This window comes from Toxorhynchites rutilus, chromosome 2 (genome assembly GCF_029784135.1).
Source record: "Toxorhynchites rutilus septentrionalis strain SRP chromosome 2, ASM2978413v1, whole genome shotgun sequence".
Classification (NCBI taxonomy): Eukaryota; Metazoa; Arthropoda; class Insecta; order Diptera; family Culicidae; genus Toxorhynchites; species Toxorhynchites rutilus.
The window spans coordinates 184,056,328-184,075,370 of NC_073745.1; the positions used below are offsets into that span (position 1 = coordinate 184,056,328).

General features: G+C 37.1%; 1 protein-coding gene across 2 annotated transcripts in view; it reads right to left on the reverse strand.

The window, feature by feature from the left end:
- The window catches only part of LOC129767703 (homeobox protein araucan-like), a 216,534-nt gene that overhangs the window by 20,584 nt on the left and 176,907 nt on the right, over window positions 1-19,043 (reverse strand). For both annotated transcript variants that reach the window (XM_055768861.1, XM_055768862.1), the window contains exon 4: window positions 3,824-4,143. In XM_055768861.1, coding sequence (XP_055624836.1) covers window positions 3,824-4,143 — 320 coding nt within the window. The remainder of the gene's footprint in view (window positions 1-3,823; window positions 4,144-19,043) is intronic.

Sequence of the window (19,043 nt, forward strand, 5' to 3'; positions counted from 1 at the left end):
AGAACTCCTCCATAGACATCATCTCGGTCTGAAAGAATAATATTGAAATCATGGATGTGTAGCAGATTGTCCGAACGAAGCCATGTTCCAGATAGACCAAACGCAAATTGAATTGCGATCAAAAAAATGGATCATTTGCTTAAAACAGTCAAGTTAAGATAGAAGACTTCTACATTTCCAGTGGAAAATGTTGGATTCCTCTGACTCATTCGATAAATAAGACATCGAAATTATTGATTGAGAGCAGGACCTTGCAGGTTTTGCTATCTAACTGATAGAAGGGAGCCAAGCAGAGATAGAGATTTCAATGAATCTGATATTCCGAAAATATCCAGAATCCATTGAACAATTGATGAAATGGAAATATCTCCTAAAACAGATTCGGGTTCAGAGACCGTTTGAGAAGTAAATTTAGAATGACTTGAATATTCAGGAAAATGAATGTCATAGTTACTTTTTGAGCATTTCATTCTATTACAACAAAAGGCTTTTGTGTGATCTAACCGTTTGCAATTAGAGCAAGTCATTATTTCAGAAGTATATAACAAATGTTCTTGATGCGGGTTAAATGGTAAGCGTAACAAGGACAACTGGGAACTTAACGTGTTAGACGACTTAAATATTGAAAATATTTGAATGCAATTACCCAATGACATCATTTTTAATCATTTTTGTATTTGCAAAACCATCCAGGGCATCACGCAGTTTCAACACTTAACTCTTCCATCAATAGATTGAAAGATCAGAACCATGTCTAGGTTAGAGCCGGACAACCAATTTATTTTTCTAGTAATAATCTGCTCAGCTATTAAAAAATACGTAACGGATTTAGCTGAATTTCCCAGAAAATGCAAAGCGATTTAGATTAATTATTCTTCTTCAAAAATAGATGGTTTGCAATTTTTTGGTTCCAATTAGAACGAAAATTGAAAATTGCACTTGACGGAGGAATACGTTTGACATTTCAATATAGGGGCACATGTCAATGTTTCGGGTGGAAAGTGAAAGATTTTGATCGTTCACACCTCAAGAGGTGTTTGTACATAGAGGGATGGACCTATTTTTTGTCTAAGACACACGGTGACTCAAAGTCAAATTTGTACACCACCATACAGATCTTTTTTTTCACTATTGTTGAATGTCGAAAACAAGCTTTCTAAACATTCTTTTTAGGTAACATAATGTACATAATTTTAAAGCTTAAACTTTCAGCTCTTGATTGGAATATTTTACGAAAGGTGCATGTAGATGCATTAGACAAAAATATAGGGAATAAATAATAGAAATCGTTTTTGTTTCTGTTTTTTGCCAAGTAAGTCAATAGCAAATTCAATTGACCTCATCGACCTGCTTCCTTATAGATTTACGTTTCACAATTCACTTTCAAACTTCATTTTATAATGAGGTTTAACATTATCACACATTTATGCAACAGCACCAGTGGCTATGTGGATAGCGTGGTCGTGTAAAACAGCCATACATTCCATCCGACCTTGGATCGATCCCTGTTGACATCGTTTGGACTTTTCTTGGGTACAATCTCAAGCTGACGTTCAGCATGAAAAAAGAGATCTCTGCTCGCATACATACAAACATTTTAATGCTTTTGAAAAAAGTGCTATTATTGGTTCATTTTACCCTTCAGCACACGAAAGAACATTTTTTCTGCCGATGATTTAATGTTTTCTGGCAACGCTATTTTGGGTGTAGGATCCTTTTTTTAGGATTATTAATCGAGTAACTAACATTTAACGTACATCACTAGTCATATAGAAAAAAATATGGGCGATTATGAAGTTCAAGCTCGGGAAACCAGGGAAGGTGTTCAAAAACGACCAGGATTTGAAGAAAGAGTAGATGAAAGATGGCACAAGTACTGCAAAGGATTTAATGGGTAGCGTTAAGTCCAAGGTGCGAGCATTTAGCCTAGCTAATACATCGCGGACTCGATTATATACAGTCTCCGATTTCTTTTCACTGTATATAATCGAATCCTGTATATAATCGAGTCGAAAAAAATTTTTTTATTCGTTTTTATGCATAAATTTATTGAAAGTAAAAGAAGAATTTAATTTTTGATTCATCCCCTCAAAGTCAGAAAAAACCATTCTCACATGAAAAAAATATTTTTTTCCAGAATCTCTCAGGAAGTGATAGATGATCTTATTTCATGAAACAAATCCTTCTATGCATATGTTCGAATTTCAACATTTTTTAATGTGTAATTGTAAGTTTTTTCCCAAAAATTCATATTAAACTTGATTGTTTTTATCAATCAAATTAAAGCTCTCAGAACAGTCTAAAATTTGTTCTTTAACGCCCAACGTCTATCTTTCTTAATTTCGCTGCAATATCGATATAAACAATTCTGGTGTCTGTAATTTTTGATTGTAAATTCCTCGCTTAATGGCACATTGCATGTCATATATCACAATAATAAATCACAGAGATGAACCAGCCTTTTGCTGAAAAACTCTTTCATAAATAAAGAAAAAAACAACAAATCTGTGTAATGTGTATTTGCAATCTCCTAAACTTTGTTGCATGTCTTATTTTCAATTTCGTAGGGTTATATTGACGTAGTCCTACGTCAAAATTTAGATAATAAGGAAAATAAAAGAGTAAAACCACACAAAATTCATTCATCGTACTCAAAATGTCCCCTGCGTTGGGTCGCATGCTTCCCTACACATACCCCCGAATTTCTTCGAGCAAATAAATATGTGTGAAGCTGTAAAATACGATTGAGAGGGGGGTGGGGGAGAAAAAAGAAATCTCACTAGCATGTGTATGTTCGCACATGAAAACCCCACTCAGATTTGGGAGTGGGATCAAAAGGCTAGAACAAATACGGGAGAAAAATGACTTTCACTTCACTCCACCGAATATCCCTCTCGGGACATGGCATTATGTTCTTTTCACATGGAAAGTGAAAGTGATACACAGCTCAAAAAGTGAGATGTTGGCCAACTTCTATTGTTGCCACTGACGTCTCCTACACGCGTTATAAATGGTTGGAAGCGGGATCCTTTAGAAGGCGAATTCAAATATTTTAATTCTACAAAAGTTGTTCAAGTTATGCATAGAGGTTGTAATGCATGAAGATTCTCATTCGCGTCTTCAATTCGTGCGGCATTATACCTTCATCCCGATGCACCTTGTGCCGGCCAAAAACACAGCCCGTCTCGGATAATTGTAATAAATGACTTCGGGATTAGAAGCGTATGCTTGAAACGCTCGTAAATTACGGCCCCTCGAAAAATAAGCAATAACCGACGGCTGCTAAACCACTGCCTGTGGGCTGTGGGAATCCGAGGATCCGTGACTTATGTATGCGAGAGAGAGAGTGTGTGCACTTTCATCCGCAGTGCAAACATCATGGCACGACAGCACAGACGACCGGCAGGGGGTGAACGACTTGCTGTTTGATCCCACGTGTGTGTGAGAGAGAGGAAACCGAAAAGTCAGCGAAGGGATCTCCGAGATCCCCGAGATGATGTTTGATGATGATAAGGATGCTCATGATTATTGCAATCATTTCACGGCTTTGTGCTATTGCTACAATTAAGTGGAGAAAAGTGTGCCTCAACTCAAGGCCAACACGAATGCTGGAAGTGGAAGGAAATGTCGCGCGCTATAGGAAGAAATGTAAACAAAATAAACCATGCGAATAGCGAGGGCGGGCGATGGTTTTCCCGTGAGAAAATACAATATTTTTCGTAATAGATCAAGTGATAGAAGAGGAGGAACACTGAATAGTGTGGTTTGCCGGTTTCGCTGTGCCGGATATTTTTTTGCGAATAACTATGCTGTATGGGTTTACCTTTGTGATCACGACTTTTGTCCGGCTCCAGATCGTCCTTATCCTTTTCGTCGTCTGACACCATCGCGTCATCATCGTCGTCCGTCTTGTTTTTGGGCTCCCACGTCATCTTGTTCTCCTTTTTCAGTCGCCGGCGTGCGTTCGCGAACCAGGTGGACACCTGCGTCAGTGTCATCTTGGTAATGATCGCTAGCATAATTTTCTCGCCCTTGGTTGGATATGGGTTCTTTTTGTGCTCGTTGAGCCACGCCTTTAGCGTGGCGGTGGACTCGCGCGTTGCATTTTTTCTGCGGGCCGCTAAATCATAACCAGCGCCATATCTGGATAAGATAAAGTAGAGAAAAAAAAAGAAGAGGACATGAGAAGTGTAAATATCATTAAAATGACAAATTGTTTCTGTTCACTAAGATGCTGCTTTTGTGTGTAGTAAAATCCTTAGGCAGAGAAATAAATGCTTTATATTCCTCCTAGCATTCTTCTTCTTTTTTTTATTCATAGCAATAAATCATAAGAGTAATATGTCTCTTCGCTGCTTGTAGCCTAAAAGCAAGCCTTCGAAGATCGTCCCAACACGAGGCGAAACTTTCGGGAGTTGGAGCGACACAGGGAGACCCCATAAATAACAACAACAATAATTATTTATTTGTTTGCTCTTCGCGCGACGGGTACTGTTTTGCCTCTAAATATACACGAATGCCTTTATAGTGCCTTTTTTCCTGCCTCGAATGAATTATAACCAGAACTGAGTAATTTATTCTATTTGAAATATTTCTTTTAGGTCAACTCGTGACTAATAAATTCATCATCATTTAACAAATGATTACAATATTTCTCTCTCGCTTCCACTCCTATACCACCCCTTCCCACACAGCCTACTACTCTGCCTACTGCTTCAAAACGATAATCTCCGCTCACATATCTCTCGGTGAGCCACAGCACATCCCATTAAACGATCACAGTGACCTATGAATACACTTTTCCTTTCAACTCGTTTCCAAGAGGTGGCACTGAATGCTCCAGATGCATCTAAGATGGACATAAATCTAGTAGCCATGGCAGATCTTACAGCAGATTACTCAATCATAATTTGTCTGGAGAGAACCCCTGTAATCCCCGAGCAGCGGGTATTGAGTTTCGGAGAATATGGAAAACAAATGAAGCAGTCTCCGTGTCCGTTGTTTGGACTAAAGTCCGGTAGCTGTTCTGATTCGAATGTGAAAATTTGCTCTTTCAATAGCGTGGCTGCTGCTAGCACGGGACCACCACGGGAGTTTTTTGCTCCTTGTTACCTCCGGTCTGAGTCTGAGTTCGTATCGTGCCTTCAGCCTCTGGAACTGAGCATTATATTTGTATGATTAACCAAATGAGTATCAATTCATGACTAAATACAGATGTTATCTCGGTTGTATTCATGAAATCTTGTTGCTTTTTTTTCTTTATTGTTGCGGAAGACTCTGAACGCTCTGGGCGCTCCATCAGAGATAAGAAGGACTGCCCCCCGAAGAAAGCGGACTCAGGACTCTTCCTTTGCGCGCGCGTCCGCACTGACGCCACACAATGCGACGATGAGCGGGTCGCGCAGCAACAGAATTCGACATTTACCCACCACCGAGCCCAATATCTACTCCACCGAAAGCCCCACTAAGCGTTCAACTCGTGTGTGGATTATACAAAAAAAAAATCGAGATTAATAACAATAATGAGACGTAATTAATTAAACCCGAGAAGGCAGCAGGCAGGCAGCTACTCGGCTTTTGTGGCTGTTCACTTTGGATATTTTTTATCGTTTTACTCTCGCTCTAGTATTAGTCGTCGTGATACGATTTTTCACCTTGTGATGAATCGAGATCGGCGCTTGGCGTGGTCAGAAAAAAGGGACAGTATTTGACTTCTTTGTAAATTCGGAAGCTAAGCTCTCCAGGGTTACCATAATAAAATCTGTGTTTTGGTCTTGAAAAATCTCCCCATCTTAGTTTTTTTTTCTCAGAAAATCATTATTGACATCTGTATTAATTTCGAAGCCCAATATTGAAACATCTTAGCTTTATTATCATTGATTGGCATAGTTATCACGAAGATGTTGATGGTATACACGTAGCGCGATGGTATTCACTAATGACGAATTTCATGCCAACCATCGCAAGCACCATCTCAAGATAGCAGCGAAACGTTGAGGGTGTAAATACATGGGACTTTTAAGCAACTTTGCATACTGGAAATATTTTTAAAAAAATAGACTACTTTTAGAAAAAGACCAAAAAAAATTCTTGATTTTTTACAAAAAAATATAACTTAAAAACTATAATACCTGCTACATTCTCGTCAAAGGATGAAATGTAATAAATTGTTCAAATTTATCAAAATTCGTAAAAAAATACAAAAAAAAAATTTAAAAATTTCGCTGAATTTTGTTTTTAAATTTAAAATTCATTTTTCTCAAAAACCTATTTTTTTTAAATTCACCAAAAAAATATGAATAGCCCTTAGAATTTCTAACAAGTCGTCCATACATTAGAACTTTTACAAGGAAAAAGTTTTTCTAACAACAACTTCTTCAAGTTTTCTTTGAATAAAAGACAACTAATCCCATTTTTGTTTAAAATCAAGATAGCGATATAGTATATCCAACAAAAATTGAATATCTATGGCGACTTCAATAAAAAAAGAAGTAGACTTCATTTTACTTCCATTATATATTTGACGAAATTGCACATCTCGGTCCTAATCGAATAACTCACTTAAAAAATTCCCGAAATTATTATTTAGACCTATTATTTACTAATATCACCGACGACTTCTATGTGAATGAGTCCATGAGTCCCCTTTGGAAAAATGAAAAATGTACACAGAAATTGAATACTCAGACATTTGCTCATCGACTGGGATTATGAAGGAGTACCGGAATACAACAAGACGAACTTTGAAGCAATCAAATGTAACTTACAAGTCAAGAAATGGCAAACTTTATTAAACAGCGAACAAGATATCCACCTGTCCGTACATATTCTTCACGAAATGCTGAACAACATAATATCAGAATTTGTACCGAAGAAAAGAAGACGAAGGAATTCAACCAGCAAATATCCTATTCGATGTAACGCTCAAATGAAAAAAAATAATTTGAAGAATAGAAAATAAAAAGAACGCAAAAAAAAACATAATAAACAAAAGTCATCAAAATTTGCTTCAATATCAGAGTATTTCCCGATAACTAAATTTTGCCATTAAAAGTGCACACGAAGAGTATAATAGAAAGGTCGAAACTGAAGTCAAATCATTTCCGAAGGAATTCTTCAATTACGTAAAGTCTAAGCTCGAAAGCAATAACTTCCCATCGCAGATGCATCTCAATGAGGATGTGGAGAATTCTTCGAACGAAATTTGTAATCTTGTCGCAAATTTCTTTCATGATGTATATACCACATTACGATCGGGACTATACTTTCATTTTCACCGGAATATCCAAATGACATATCGGTAAACTATATTTCACAACAAGACATATACCATGCATTGAAGAAAGGAGCAGAACCCTGACGGAATAGTATCTGTATTTTTGAAGAACCTGACTGAGGAACCCACACTTCCCTTACATTACATTGCATTCTTACATTTTCAATGTGTCACTACAAACTGGAATATTCTCAGAAAAATGGAAACAATCTTTTTCGGTACCTATCTTTAAATCAGGCGCTAAATCTAACGTACGTAACTATCGTGGAATTGCCATTATCTCGAGCATTCCTAAACTATTCGAAGCAATAGTGAACGAAAAAGTCTTCCAATGCGTAAAGAATAGAATAACGTGTATACAACATGGCTTTTTCAAAGGCCGTTCGAAAATTTCGCAACGAGTACAATCAGCAGAATTACTAGAAAAACTAAATTTCTGTTTACCTGGGCGTCAAGTAAGAACACGCAATTTGCTAAAAAAAACAGCAAAATAGGAACATGTACCGTAGGAATAATATTTAACCTAAGAAAACATTGTAACATAAGTATGTAGTCGAGATTTGTGTGACGAAAATGAATAAAATGAAAATGAATAAAAAAAAGTTTGAAAAAAAATTGAGAAAAATTGATTTTTTATTTCTTCCCCATATATTTGTCCAGTACAGTGTGTTCGTAGAATATTCCCAAACATTAAAAATCACCTTAAAAATCGACTTCGCACTCTGCTCCTTAATTTTTTTTTGTCGAGTGTATTTTGAAGGAAAATAATTACTTGTTGTTTTTTTTTTGGAAAGTTTAAACAAGTATTCCTGATTTGACCATTTGTCTGTAACTCATCATTTAAACAGTTACAGTTTTTGACTATTACTTTTCGAAATATACGAAAAACGTGTTCCTCTATTACTTAGAGTACATATTCGATACGAAAAAAATACGTTTATTACACCAAGAAACTTATTATGATTTTCGCTTCACAATGAGAGAACACGTAGCTCAATGTTGTAAAACCGAACTAGACCTTGAACATGAATCAACATACGGAATAGTATCGCGAGGTCTTTTTTTCTCTTTTTTTCCTGAAATTCTCTCAAGTACAAGAACTTTGACGCTCTGGACAGCATAAAAAAAACCTTGAACAGTCGGAAAAGCAAACAAAAAAAAAGGAAACTGAGAGAATAGATTTTTAGCTGCGTCAAAGATGGCTAAAGATTGAGGAACAAATCTGTGCAAATACTGGAATACAGTAAATACACATAGCCAGACATAGGCCTATAAAAATAATGTAAATAAAAATATTTTTTTTTCAACCAGATTTTACCTATCCTGATATCTTCCAGATATTTATTTTCATTCTTCGTGATTTTTGAAAATTATAGTTGGTAACCCTACACGCAAGAGTTAGATAAAGCGTTCTGATTCCCAGATGATTCGGGGTGAATTCAAGTGTTTCAGTTTATTTTGTTCAACGTTGAACGTAGTCCAAAAACAATAAAATAGGTTTGGTCATCGAGCCGTTCAAATGATTCAGTGTTCGTTTTGCTGTTTGGTCTCAGTAGTAGGCTAAGTCCTAATACTAACCAGTCCTATTTTCTAGTATCCGTTAAGGAAGTTGAAAATTTTGGTTATTGCAATAGTTTGTTAGGGATTGTCCAAATCAATTGGACCAAAAAAATTTTAAATTCATCAACGGAACAAAAATCGCTTAAAGTGGACTATTTCGAAAGACTATGTCTCTCATTAGGACTAATCAAAATTAAATGCTAAATGGAGAGGTGGGGGAAATATTATTGATCTCAAGCCATAACTAATATTGGAACGTAATTTTGAAAAATCTAAAAAGTCAGAATAATCTGTAGAAATACAGATTATTCTGTAGATATGGTAGTTCTGGTAGCTGAAGTTCTCGCTAATGCACAAGTCTGGTACGGGACAGCGTTAATATATATTTCATTTGTCATGTTTTGTGGTTGTTAATTGAGCGAAATTATCCGATAAAACGATAAACAGAGCTACAATATTTGTTTCTAATAACACATAATCAAACGCACGAAGAGTTGAAGTATGTTTCTAGCCTGTGTGTGAGTTGGTTTTTTGTTCGCCAAGGCACCTCCAAAGGTAGATATTGTCCGAAACGTGATAATAACGTGTCGCGTGCAAGCTGTGTTATGTCGCAGCTCAGCAGGGATACAGCTGGATCGGGGCGATGGTAATTATATTCCGATATCTCTTGGCTCCGGCGAACGGTTCGGAGACACAATTTTGTACAGCTCTGGCTAGAACCCTGATTTCCTATCTTCCCCGGCAGGAAAATCCATCGCCATTTAAGCTACAGCTACAATTAAAATCCAATGAGCGCACATGATGATAGAATACGTATATGCACAATTAATAGCTAATAAAATATTATAATTTGCATGGGCTGGCATCTGAAAATCAATGGTTGCTCATGCGAGAGTGAAAAAGGAGCACGAGACACCAAAAAAAAAACCATCACGCAGTGAACAGTACTCTAACGTGATCACTTGTCGCTTGGGGTGGTTTCGAAACGTCGAAGCAGTAAAAAATCGGATCGATTGCATTAGCCAGCGGGGATACACATGAGAATTGAGCGACGACGGAACGGGAAATAAATCCTGCTAAAGTGGAATTCTTTACGATTGTGTTGAACATGTTGTTCTCCGAGAGAAAAGACAGTCGATGGAAAGTGATAAAATGGAGAAATATTTTTCCCCAGCGTGTATGTTGCTGGAGGATCCTCTCGACTGTAGTTTTCTCGGATAAACGGTATCTTGAGATAGGTGCAAAAAATTTGGAACGAAAAAAGACGATGTACAGATTTGAAAATGCGACTGGGAATAATTATGATACTATTCTTTACCGAAATTGATTTAGGTATTCACACAAAAAGTAACAAACTCGTTGATGCGATGGAACGAGTTGTGTCAGATGAATTATTGCAATTAAGAATAATAAGTTCGTGATAAATTATGTCTCTTCAGCTTGATCACACGACTTGAGCAAAAATTTAATTATGACGTGTCCAGCAGCTTTATACAACCATGCCTATTCCGCAACCTCTCCCTATCTAACTTCAACGAACACTTATTTTATCCAACAATTACATAATTATGGAAATTGCTAATTAACGACTCTAATAATACTAGCAGATAACGACTGTGTCACTAAGCAGAGACAATTATGTGCGAAGATAGAGGAAGCCAACGGTAGTGAGTAATTTGTATTTGAAAGAAAGTGCAGTTTCACATACGAATGCACACTTCGAGGGACCTTCCAAAGGCGTACCGAGTAGTAGTAACATGAAATAAATAATCAAAAACGTATAACACGCGCGCGCACACCATTAGCATGCATGTTCATATTTCTATAATCACAAATGGGTATCATGTTGCTGCCAAAGTGACTCGTAAACGCAATTTACACTGTCTGGGAACACGGAGAGACGTGGAGTGACTGCAAAATCATGCGACAGAAAAAAAACGGAGACCAAGTACATGATGGACTTTGTTGGGGTTTTAATGTTCACAATTCTAATTTATTGATTGTTTAATGAACAATCATAATAACTAGTAATTGAATTGCGTTCATGATAATTAATAAACAAACGAAAGGATACTGATAAGTTGGCCTGTTTGTGGTTCCCAACCTATAAGCTATCCGAAGACGAACGTGCCCGTAAAATTAATGTTATTCATCCCAGAAATCTGTAGTGCAAATCAGAAGCAAGCACGTCTGGAAACAAGTACTAAAACTTTGCAAAGTTCTTCTTTAATACAAACATTCTGTTCCCTTCTCGCTTAATGTTATTGATTATTCAAGCTATTCCTGCAAACAAGACGACAATCGAGAGAGAAAGAGCGCGTCATGGCACAAGAAACAAGAATTTCATCTAAAAGTTCCTTGCTCAACCATTTTTCCCTGGCGAACTGAATCTCCGCTCCGCTTCTTCACCGCTGACAGGTCTTCCCCCCAAGAAACGACCCGTTAAGGTTTCACTCAGACAACAATCCCAAGCAGCAGCAACGGCAGCAGGGGAAATTTGAAAACAAGAAACGGAACGAACGTGAAACTGAATTCATTTTCCAAAGGAGTAAAAGTTTTCCTTTCGCACAGGAAAAGTCACTTCCTGTTTTCACCCGGAGTAGTGTGTTCGGCGGCAGTTTCCAGCTCCGTTCCACTTCCACAAAGTTCAAACAGTGCCCCCCGAAAGTGGCGCGGGTATACTCGCGGGTCATAAAAATGAATGTGAAACAATAGATTTAATAGTGGTTCTACAGCAACTACGACAAGAAAAACTTTCTCTGTCGTCGTCCTCGGGTCGGGCAGGCAGGACGAAGCAGCGCTTCTGACATTTTCTATAAATTTCAATTAAGCTCAACACATGTATCATCCCTACACACTACACACCACGGTAGGGTAGCTCTCTGTCCCATTCTGGCCAATACGGTCGGATGCTGGCGGAGTTCGCACGCGCGCACTTGAAATTCCAACATGGCTCATATCACACACATCGGTTCTCGTGTTAAACAACTCCGCCAGGGCCAGTAAAAAATCAGCGAACACCGTGAGACGAGCAAACAGAGGCACTGTTTGGTTTTATTTTTCGCCAATCAGAAAAATGACTTCCCTTCTGTGTTCCCGGTTCGTTCACGGTTCGGTTTAATTTTAGATAAAACTATGTCAAATGCTTTTTTTTTGTTTTTGTTTTTCCCGGCACTAATGTGGTTTGCCCGGTTAGTTAGTGTGTGAACTGATGTGGACTGGCAGAATGCGGTCGAGTGGAAAATTGGCACTATTATATGTCATGGTGGCGTTCACAATCTCGCAGAGGATCAATTGGCGGAGGTCGCGGCGGCCGCTGCTACTCATCGCATAACTGATCCAGCTAGATGTTTCACCCCTGTTGTCACTAGACGCCCAGAAGTGCATTCAGTTGAGCAACAGAGCACAGCAGAATTTTCCCGGTCACTTTCACCGAAAAGTCAGCGGGTGCATGTTCAGCAAAGTTGATAATCACATTGTTGGCAGTCGCAATGAAAAAGACGACTTAGGGTGTTAGGCAAAAGGTTTGGTTTATGTTTTTGGAACTAACTGCTAACATACTGAATGTGAAATCAGGGCCGGGTATGCTTGTCAATATCACCATTTAAGAATGAATGTAGATCATCAAGAACAAATGACGATTAGCGATGAAGGCGCTAATAATCGAAGTAAAAAATAGGTCGGTTCCTGTTCTAAGTGAGTTAGCAATATTGTGGTAATATTTAGTTTTAAACGCATATCAATTATCTTTGTGACTTTAATTGGAACAGAAAAGAATCTGAAGCACTTAACGATGTGATGATGCTCCTACTAATAAATCTCTTTATGAACTGTTTCACTTATCATAGATTGGGACTTCCAATTCCCATTTTATCCAAAAACGAGTAATTTTTTCTCGATATGGTTTTAAAAAAAACTTCTCGAGAAATGAGAAAAATAGTGATAATCGATGTTCTCCTCTTATTTGGAAAAAATACCGTATTGTTTTGGTATATATAATGTTGCGAGGACTTCCAGCGATTTCGCTGAAGTTCCTACAACATTGTACATGTCGAGGTCACTGAATTATGAATTTTTTGTGCTGCGCTTTATTCCAAATTTGAACCACACATAATTCTTGCTGAGGTTTGTGGTGACGGTACTCAGTCGGATGGATCGTGCAAAGAATTGTTTGGACTAGTAATTCCCAACAGGTGGTCCGCGGCCGACAGCAAGACCACGAAATCTATCCAAGGAGCGAATGATTGTTAAAAGTATTTTAGTTGTAATTTTTGCCCTAATAGAGGAGCCCTGAAAACTCGTATATTCGAGGACCTATGCAATGAAATGAATTCAGATTCCAAAGTTATTCATCAATGGTCGCATAAGTCCTTATCCAACAGATCACATCATCGACAACATTATATTATTCAAGGATAGGTTGGTCCAGAAAATTTCATAAAATCAATAATAAAGTGTGCGTGTGGTGCAAAAATACAGAAGCACTCTTCACGAGGCGTCGTGAAAACCGACGCGGTTCAAGCCATTTACGGATCAGGGAATCGTAACGTTAAGCATATCACACAAATCATAGAGAATTTTTGATTCGATTGACATGCAGAACTGTTTCATAAAAATGTGTCATTAAAATTAAAAAAAAAATCCATATATGAATTTTTTTATATCCCACTCCCACCAAGAGCCAACTTATTTTTTTTCATTTCTGCGAATATAATTATTCTCATATATATATGGCTATTCGCGAGGAAATACACAGGACTGACTCGATTATTTGCAGTCTCCGATTACCTTTCAATATAATATACAGCCATTCCATGCCAAACCGATATATTTTTTCTCAGATTTTCGTGAAAATTGATAGTTTTGTTCTTTATCACAAAACATTTGACCTGTATTTTTTTTATTTTTTTCATTAGGGTGATCATTTCCATTTTAGGGTTGTCCGAAAAATCAACCTTTTCCTCTTTTTTCAAAAAATTTTTTTTTCAAAAATTCATAACTTCTACTACTAGACCGATCCAGATGATCGAGACATCAAATTAAAGCCAATCACCTGCCAATACTATACCTGAAGAAAATTCGTTATTATTGATTGTATTTGTTTTCTATTGTTTTCATAGTCTCAGGGCCAAAGGCGCTATATTTTTTTATAATTTTTCTGGAAAGCTGAGGATTTATCAAATAACATATGTCGAAACCAGAGAGACGTTTTTTTTCGTTTTTGAGTTATGCTTTTTCATAGTTCAAAATCCAGGCTTTGAGCGCTTTGATGCACCCCTAAATCATGTCCGATTGAGCTGAAACTTTGCACAGGTCATTTTTTGGGCCAATAAACAAAATGTACATGGTCGGTTTTTGAAATTTGATATGAACATTTTCGCTGCCACTCGATTAAATACAATTCTTTTCACTGTATATAATCGAGTCAAAAAAAATTTTTTTTATTGTTTTTTTGCATGTATTTTTTGTTTTTGGATATAAAAGAGGAATTTGATTTTTCATTCATCCCCTTAAAGTCACACCTTTCTCACATGAAAAAAATTAATTTATCCAGATTCTCTCAGGAGGTGATAGACGTTCATATATAACGAAAAAAATCCTTCTACGCATATGTTCGAATATCAACAATGACAGAGTTATAGAACTTTTTTTTTGTCTCGGACTCTGTTGCCTCAAACTGGCTCTACATTAAAAAGTACGCTACGGAAGACGATTATGTTGCTTTCATTTAAAAGATGAGAAAATTTAGTACAGGATATAGTAGTGGAACTACTGATTTAGTGGATTTAAATAACATTTTGGAAGTGAAAAACTTAAAAGTTAATAATTTTTAATGTGTTATTATTAATTCTATCCTAAAAAATTCTATTAAACTAAATTGTTTCTATCAATTAAATTGAAGTTCTCTAACCGCTCCACTTCTATCTTTCTTAAATTCGCTGCAATTTCGATATAAACAATTCCTGGTGAAAATTCAAGCAAAATCTTCAAAAATCACGATTTTTACCCCACTGTACATATAATAGCCACTTAAATTTCACCTTAACGTTGAATGGTTACATTTCTTCTTGAAATAAGTCATGTTTGAAGTATAAAAAACTATATTTTTTCCAAACTGTATATAATCGAGTCCGACCTGTATATATATATATTCGAATCAAGTATATAATCGAGTAAAAATTATTTTTATTCATTTTTCATAGATGTTTTTTGTTTTTTGAATATAAAAGAAGAAGAATTTTGATTCATCCTCTTAGAGTCATAAAATACCTTTCTCATATAAAAAAATCCGAATTCTTTCAGAAAGTGTTAGAGGATCATATTTGATGAAAAAAAAAATCCTTCCACATATATGTCCGAATTCCAACAATGATAGAGTTATTGAACTTTTTCTCTGTTTCAAGCTTTGTTTGCCTTAAACTGGCTCTAATTAAAAAATTACGCTACGTAGGACAATTCTGTTAATTTCATTTGAGAGATGAAAAAAATTATACAGGATACAGTTGTGAAACTTTCAAATTAGTGGATTTAAGTAACATTTTAGAAGTGAAAAACATAAAAGTTAGTGCTTTTCAAAGTGTTATTCTTAATTTTTTTTTCTAGAATATTCATAATAAACTTGAATGCTTCTATCAATCAAATTGAATTCTTTCTTTGACACACAAATTCAAACTTCCTTAATTTCGCTGCAATATCATTTTAAACAATTCCTGGTGAATTTTCAACTAGACTATACCAAAATCACGATTTTACACCACTGTACTCATAACAGTCAATTAACTTTAACTTTAACGTTGAAATATTTCATTTTCGCTTAAAATAAGTCATATTTGAAATATTAAAAAAAAAAAATTTTGAACCGTATGAGGTTGCTCGTAAGTCACGCAACCGATTTGCACAAAAACAAAATTCGTTTAAAAAATAAAAAAAAACGAATACAAAGTCGATACAGTCGACAACTGAACCGCTTAGGAATCAACACGCTCGATAGTTGCACCGCGATCGTTATTTTTTTCCTTCAGAGTGCGTTACGTGACTTATGCACCACCCTGTATATAATCGAGTCTGTATATAATAGAATCCGACCTGTATTACATTTGACGTAAATATATTGCGCCATTTGTTTTTTTCTATGTCTGTAGCAAATCGCATATTCGAATGACAATAGTCGTATTAGGGACATACATAAATCGTATGTTCATCTAAACTGATTCGTAACAATTTGCCATGCACTTCCCAGCAAACATTAAATCGTGTAACTTTTGCACATACTGAGTCGCATATAAATTTCGCATTAAATTACAATCGCATAAAATATCATTCAAAGTATGCATCATGTGTATCCGAATTCCTATTAAAAGCAAAAACACGATTTTATTTATCATTGAATGATTAAGTCGGTATAGCGAATTATATACGTACATTCTATGCATTTTATATAACATTGTCGGGTGAAATCAGTGTAACAAACATCGTAATATCCCCATATATGGCTTTGTATGCGTATATAATGTGACATATACGTATATCGCCTCCACTTTTGCATGTATATGTCAGTCATACGCATCATATATCACACAAACGTGCGTATCGCCTCCAATTTTGGCATAATATCAGATTTAATGTTTGCCGTTTAAGCCCTTAGACCGAATATCCACATCGTAGGGGTTTTCCATCAATTTTGGTCATTTAGAGCCATTATTAGCATATCGAAAGGTGAAATAAGATCACTTTTTTTTCCAAAATATATATTTTTATCAAGGCTCATATGGCGTTAGCCTCACGGGGCCGGGAGTTCAATACTTTGACAATTTTTCTTATTATCTATGTTAGTAATATGTAACCGATTACTCGCGGTTGGCTCGAGGTTAGTATTACAAGTGTTTTCGTAATTCGGATGTTGCTGCGCGTTTAGGTTGTAGTGATTGGACATAAGCCGAGATATCACGCGAATGAAATCACGACCTACATTCAATCCCTTGAACCATGCACTCGTCGAGACCTTAGGGATAATCGTGTGTAACCAACGACCGAACTCATCTCCACTCCACATGCGCTGCCAACTTACGAGCGTGTACTGACGAGGAATGTGGAAAAATTCATTATAAGCAATTTGCCTTTCAAAAAGTGTGCCTTCTAGAGCGCCCACCTTAGCTAGCGAGTCCGCTTTCTCATTCCCCGGAATCGAACAATGAGAGGGAACCCATGCTAAGGTAATCTTGAATAATTTTTCGACCAAAACACTCAATAGTTGTCTTATTCTAGTTAGGAAATAAGATGAGTGTTTATCAACCTTCATTGAGCGGATTGCCTCTATTGAGCTGAGACTGTCTGAAAAAATAAAATAGTGGTCGATGGGCAATGTTTCAATGATCCCCAGTGCGTAGTATATCGCACCCAATTCAGCGACATACACGGAACAAGGATCTTTGAGTTTGAAAGAGGCACTGGAATTTTCATTGAAGATGCCGAAGCCAGTGGACCCGTTTATGTATGAACCGTCAGTAAAGAACATTTTATCAGATCTAACTTTCCCATATTCTGCGGAAAATATCGGCGGAATATAATCGGACCGTAGATGATCTGGGATTCCATGGATTTTTTGTCGCATGGACAGATAAAAAATGACAGAGGAATTGCAAAAGTATGGGAAGCAAACTTGGTTGGAGATGCCTGGTGAAGGGTGCACGTCGTGGGTAAGGTATTCATGGTATAAAAACATAAAACTTGACTGAGGAATCAGTTGGAGTAGATTTTCGAAGTTATCAATCACCAATGGATTCATGATCTTGCAACGGATGAGAAATCTGTAGGATAATTCTGTGAACCGAAGAGTAAGCGGGGGTACCTGCCAAAACTTCGAGACTCATCGTATGTGTCGAATGACTGTCGAATACATATTATACAAGATTATATTCGTTAGTTATTTTCAACCATTTGTTATTTCGATTTGGCCTCGGTTCCTATTTTATACACTCTTGAACCACACCGAAAAGTAGAAAAAATAATTCCAATGCCAAAGTCTCCAAGTATCAATTATTTTATGTGCTCAGTGGCCGTTGCAATTCAGGGAGTCGGGTCAGGACCACCTTCTCCTATGTATGATTTTCGCAGTTCGCTCTCCGCTTTGTTAAAACGATGCCAATGACATTCATTTCCATTGGAAAATTTTCAAAAAGCAGAAGCGAGTACAACATATCATTTAAAATTATAATAAATTGCATTGCGTGAACATGAGTATCTCATGTTTCGATTATTAGCATATAAATACAAATATTGCGATTGCTTGGCACGTCATCTTTCTCATGACTACCCACATACGCACTCGCACTCACACTCAGTTACAAGGGAGAGAGAGAGACTATAGATGCGGAGCATAATCAGAGAAATTATGTATGATATGCGGCAAATTGTATGCACTTTGAGGGTGTAATTAAATGGCGATGATCTGCGGTTTGCTTTATCAACAAAACTAACAGCTGATGGTTTCTCGTCTCGTCGTATAATTGGTTGGCACGAACAGGATTGTGTTGAATAAGACAACCCACACCACCTCGATGGTTCAACCCTGTTACCACTATTCAGGAGTGTTTTCGATTATCGTTTGTTTTTCACACACTTTTCTCTGCCACTGTCATAATGTGTATGTCTGGCACCACATCACAATTTTGCACCTACCGTAGCGTTCGCCCTTTCGTGTAAGCTCTAATAACAGTAATACAGCAATCGCCCATGAACAATATGTACATCGTTATCATCGTCCAGATGAACACTTTACGGAAAAGAACAATACACACCGGAGAAAACATGATGCGCTTCCCCACCTCTCTGTAGCCGGTGCTGGGTCTGTCACGCAATGTCTAATTAGTGTGTTTGTGCGGTTGACGCCTCGGTTGTAGTCAGCAAACGGCTTAGGCTAGAAGTTAAACTCCAAATTTACGCACAGCCGGACGCACTTCGCCGGTGGGCCCATCATCAACACTTCACGGTTAAACTTCCTCTCTTCCTTTCTTCATTTATTTGACGCGGGCGGTTTTCGGCTGGATCATAAAAGAAAACCCATCATAAATCTATGTAGTGCGTAGAGGAACACTACGGCCATGTTCGTGAGGAGTTTAAGTTTGCCACGAGCTCCGCGACACATCCTGTCGTTCCACGGCGAAAATAGCCTAGTGACAACGGACATAATAGCACAGGAGTGGGCTTA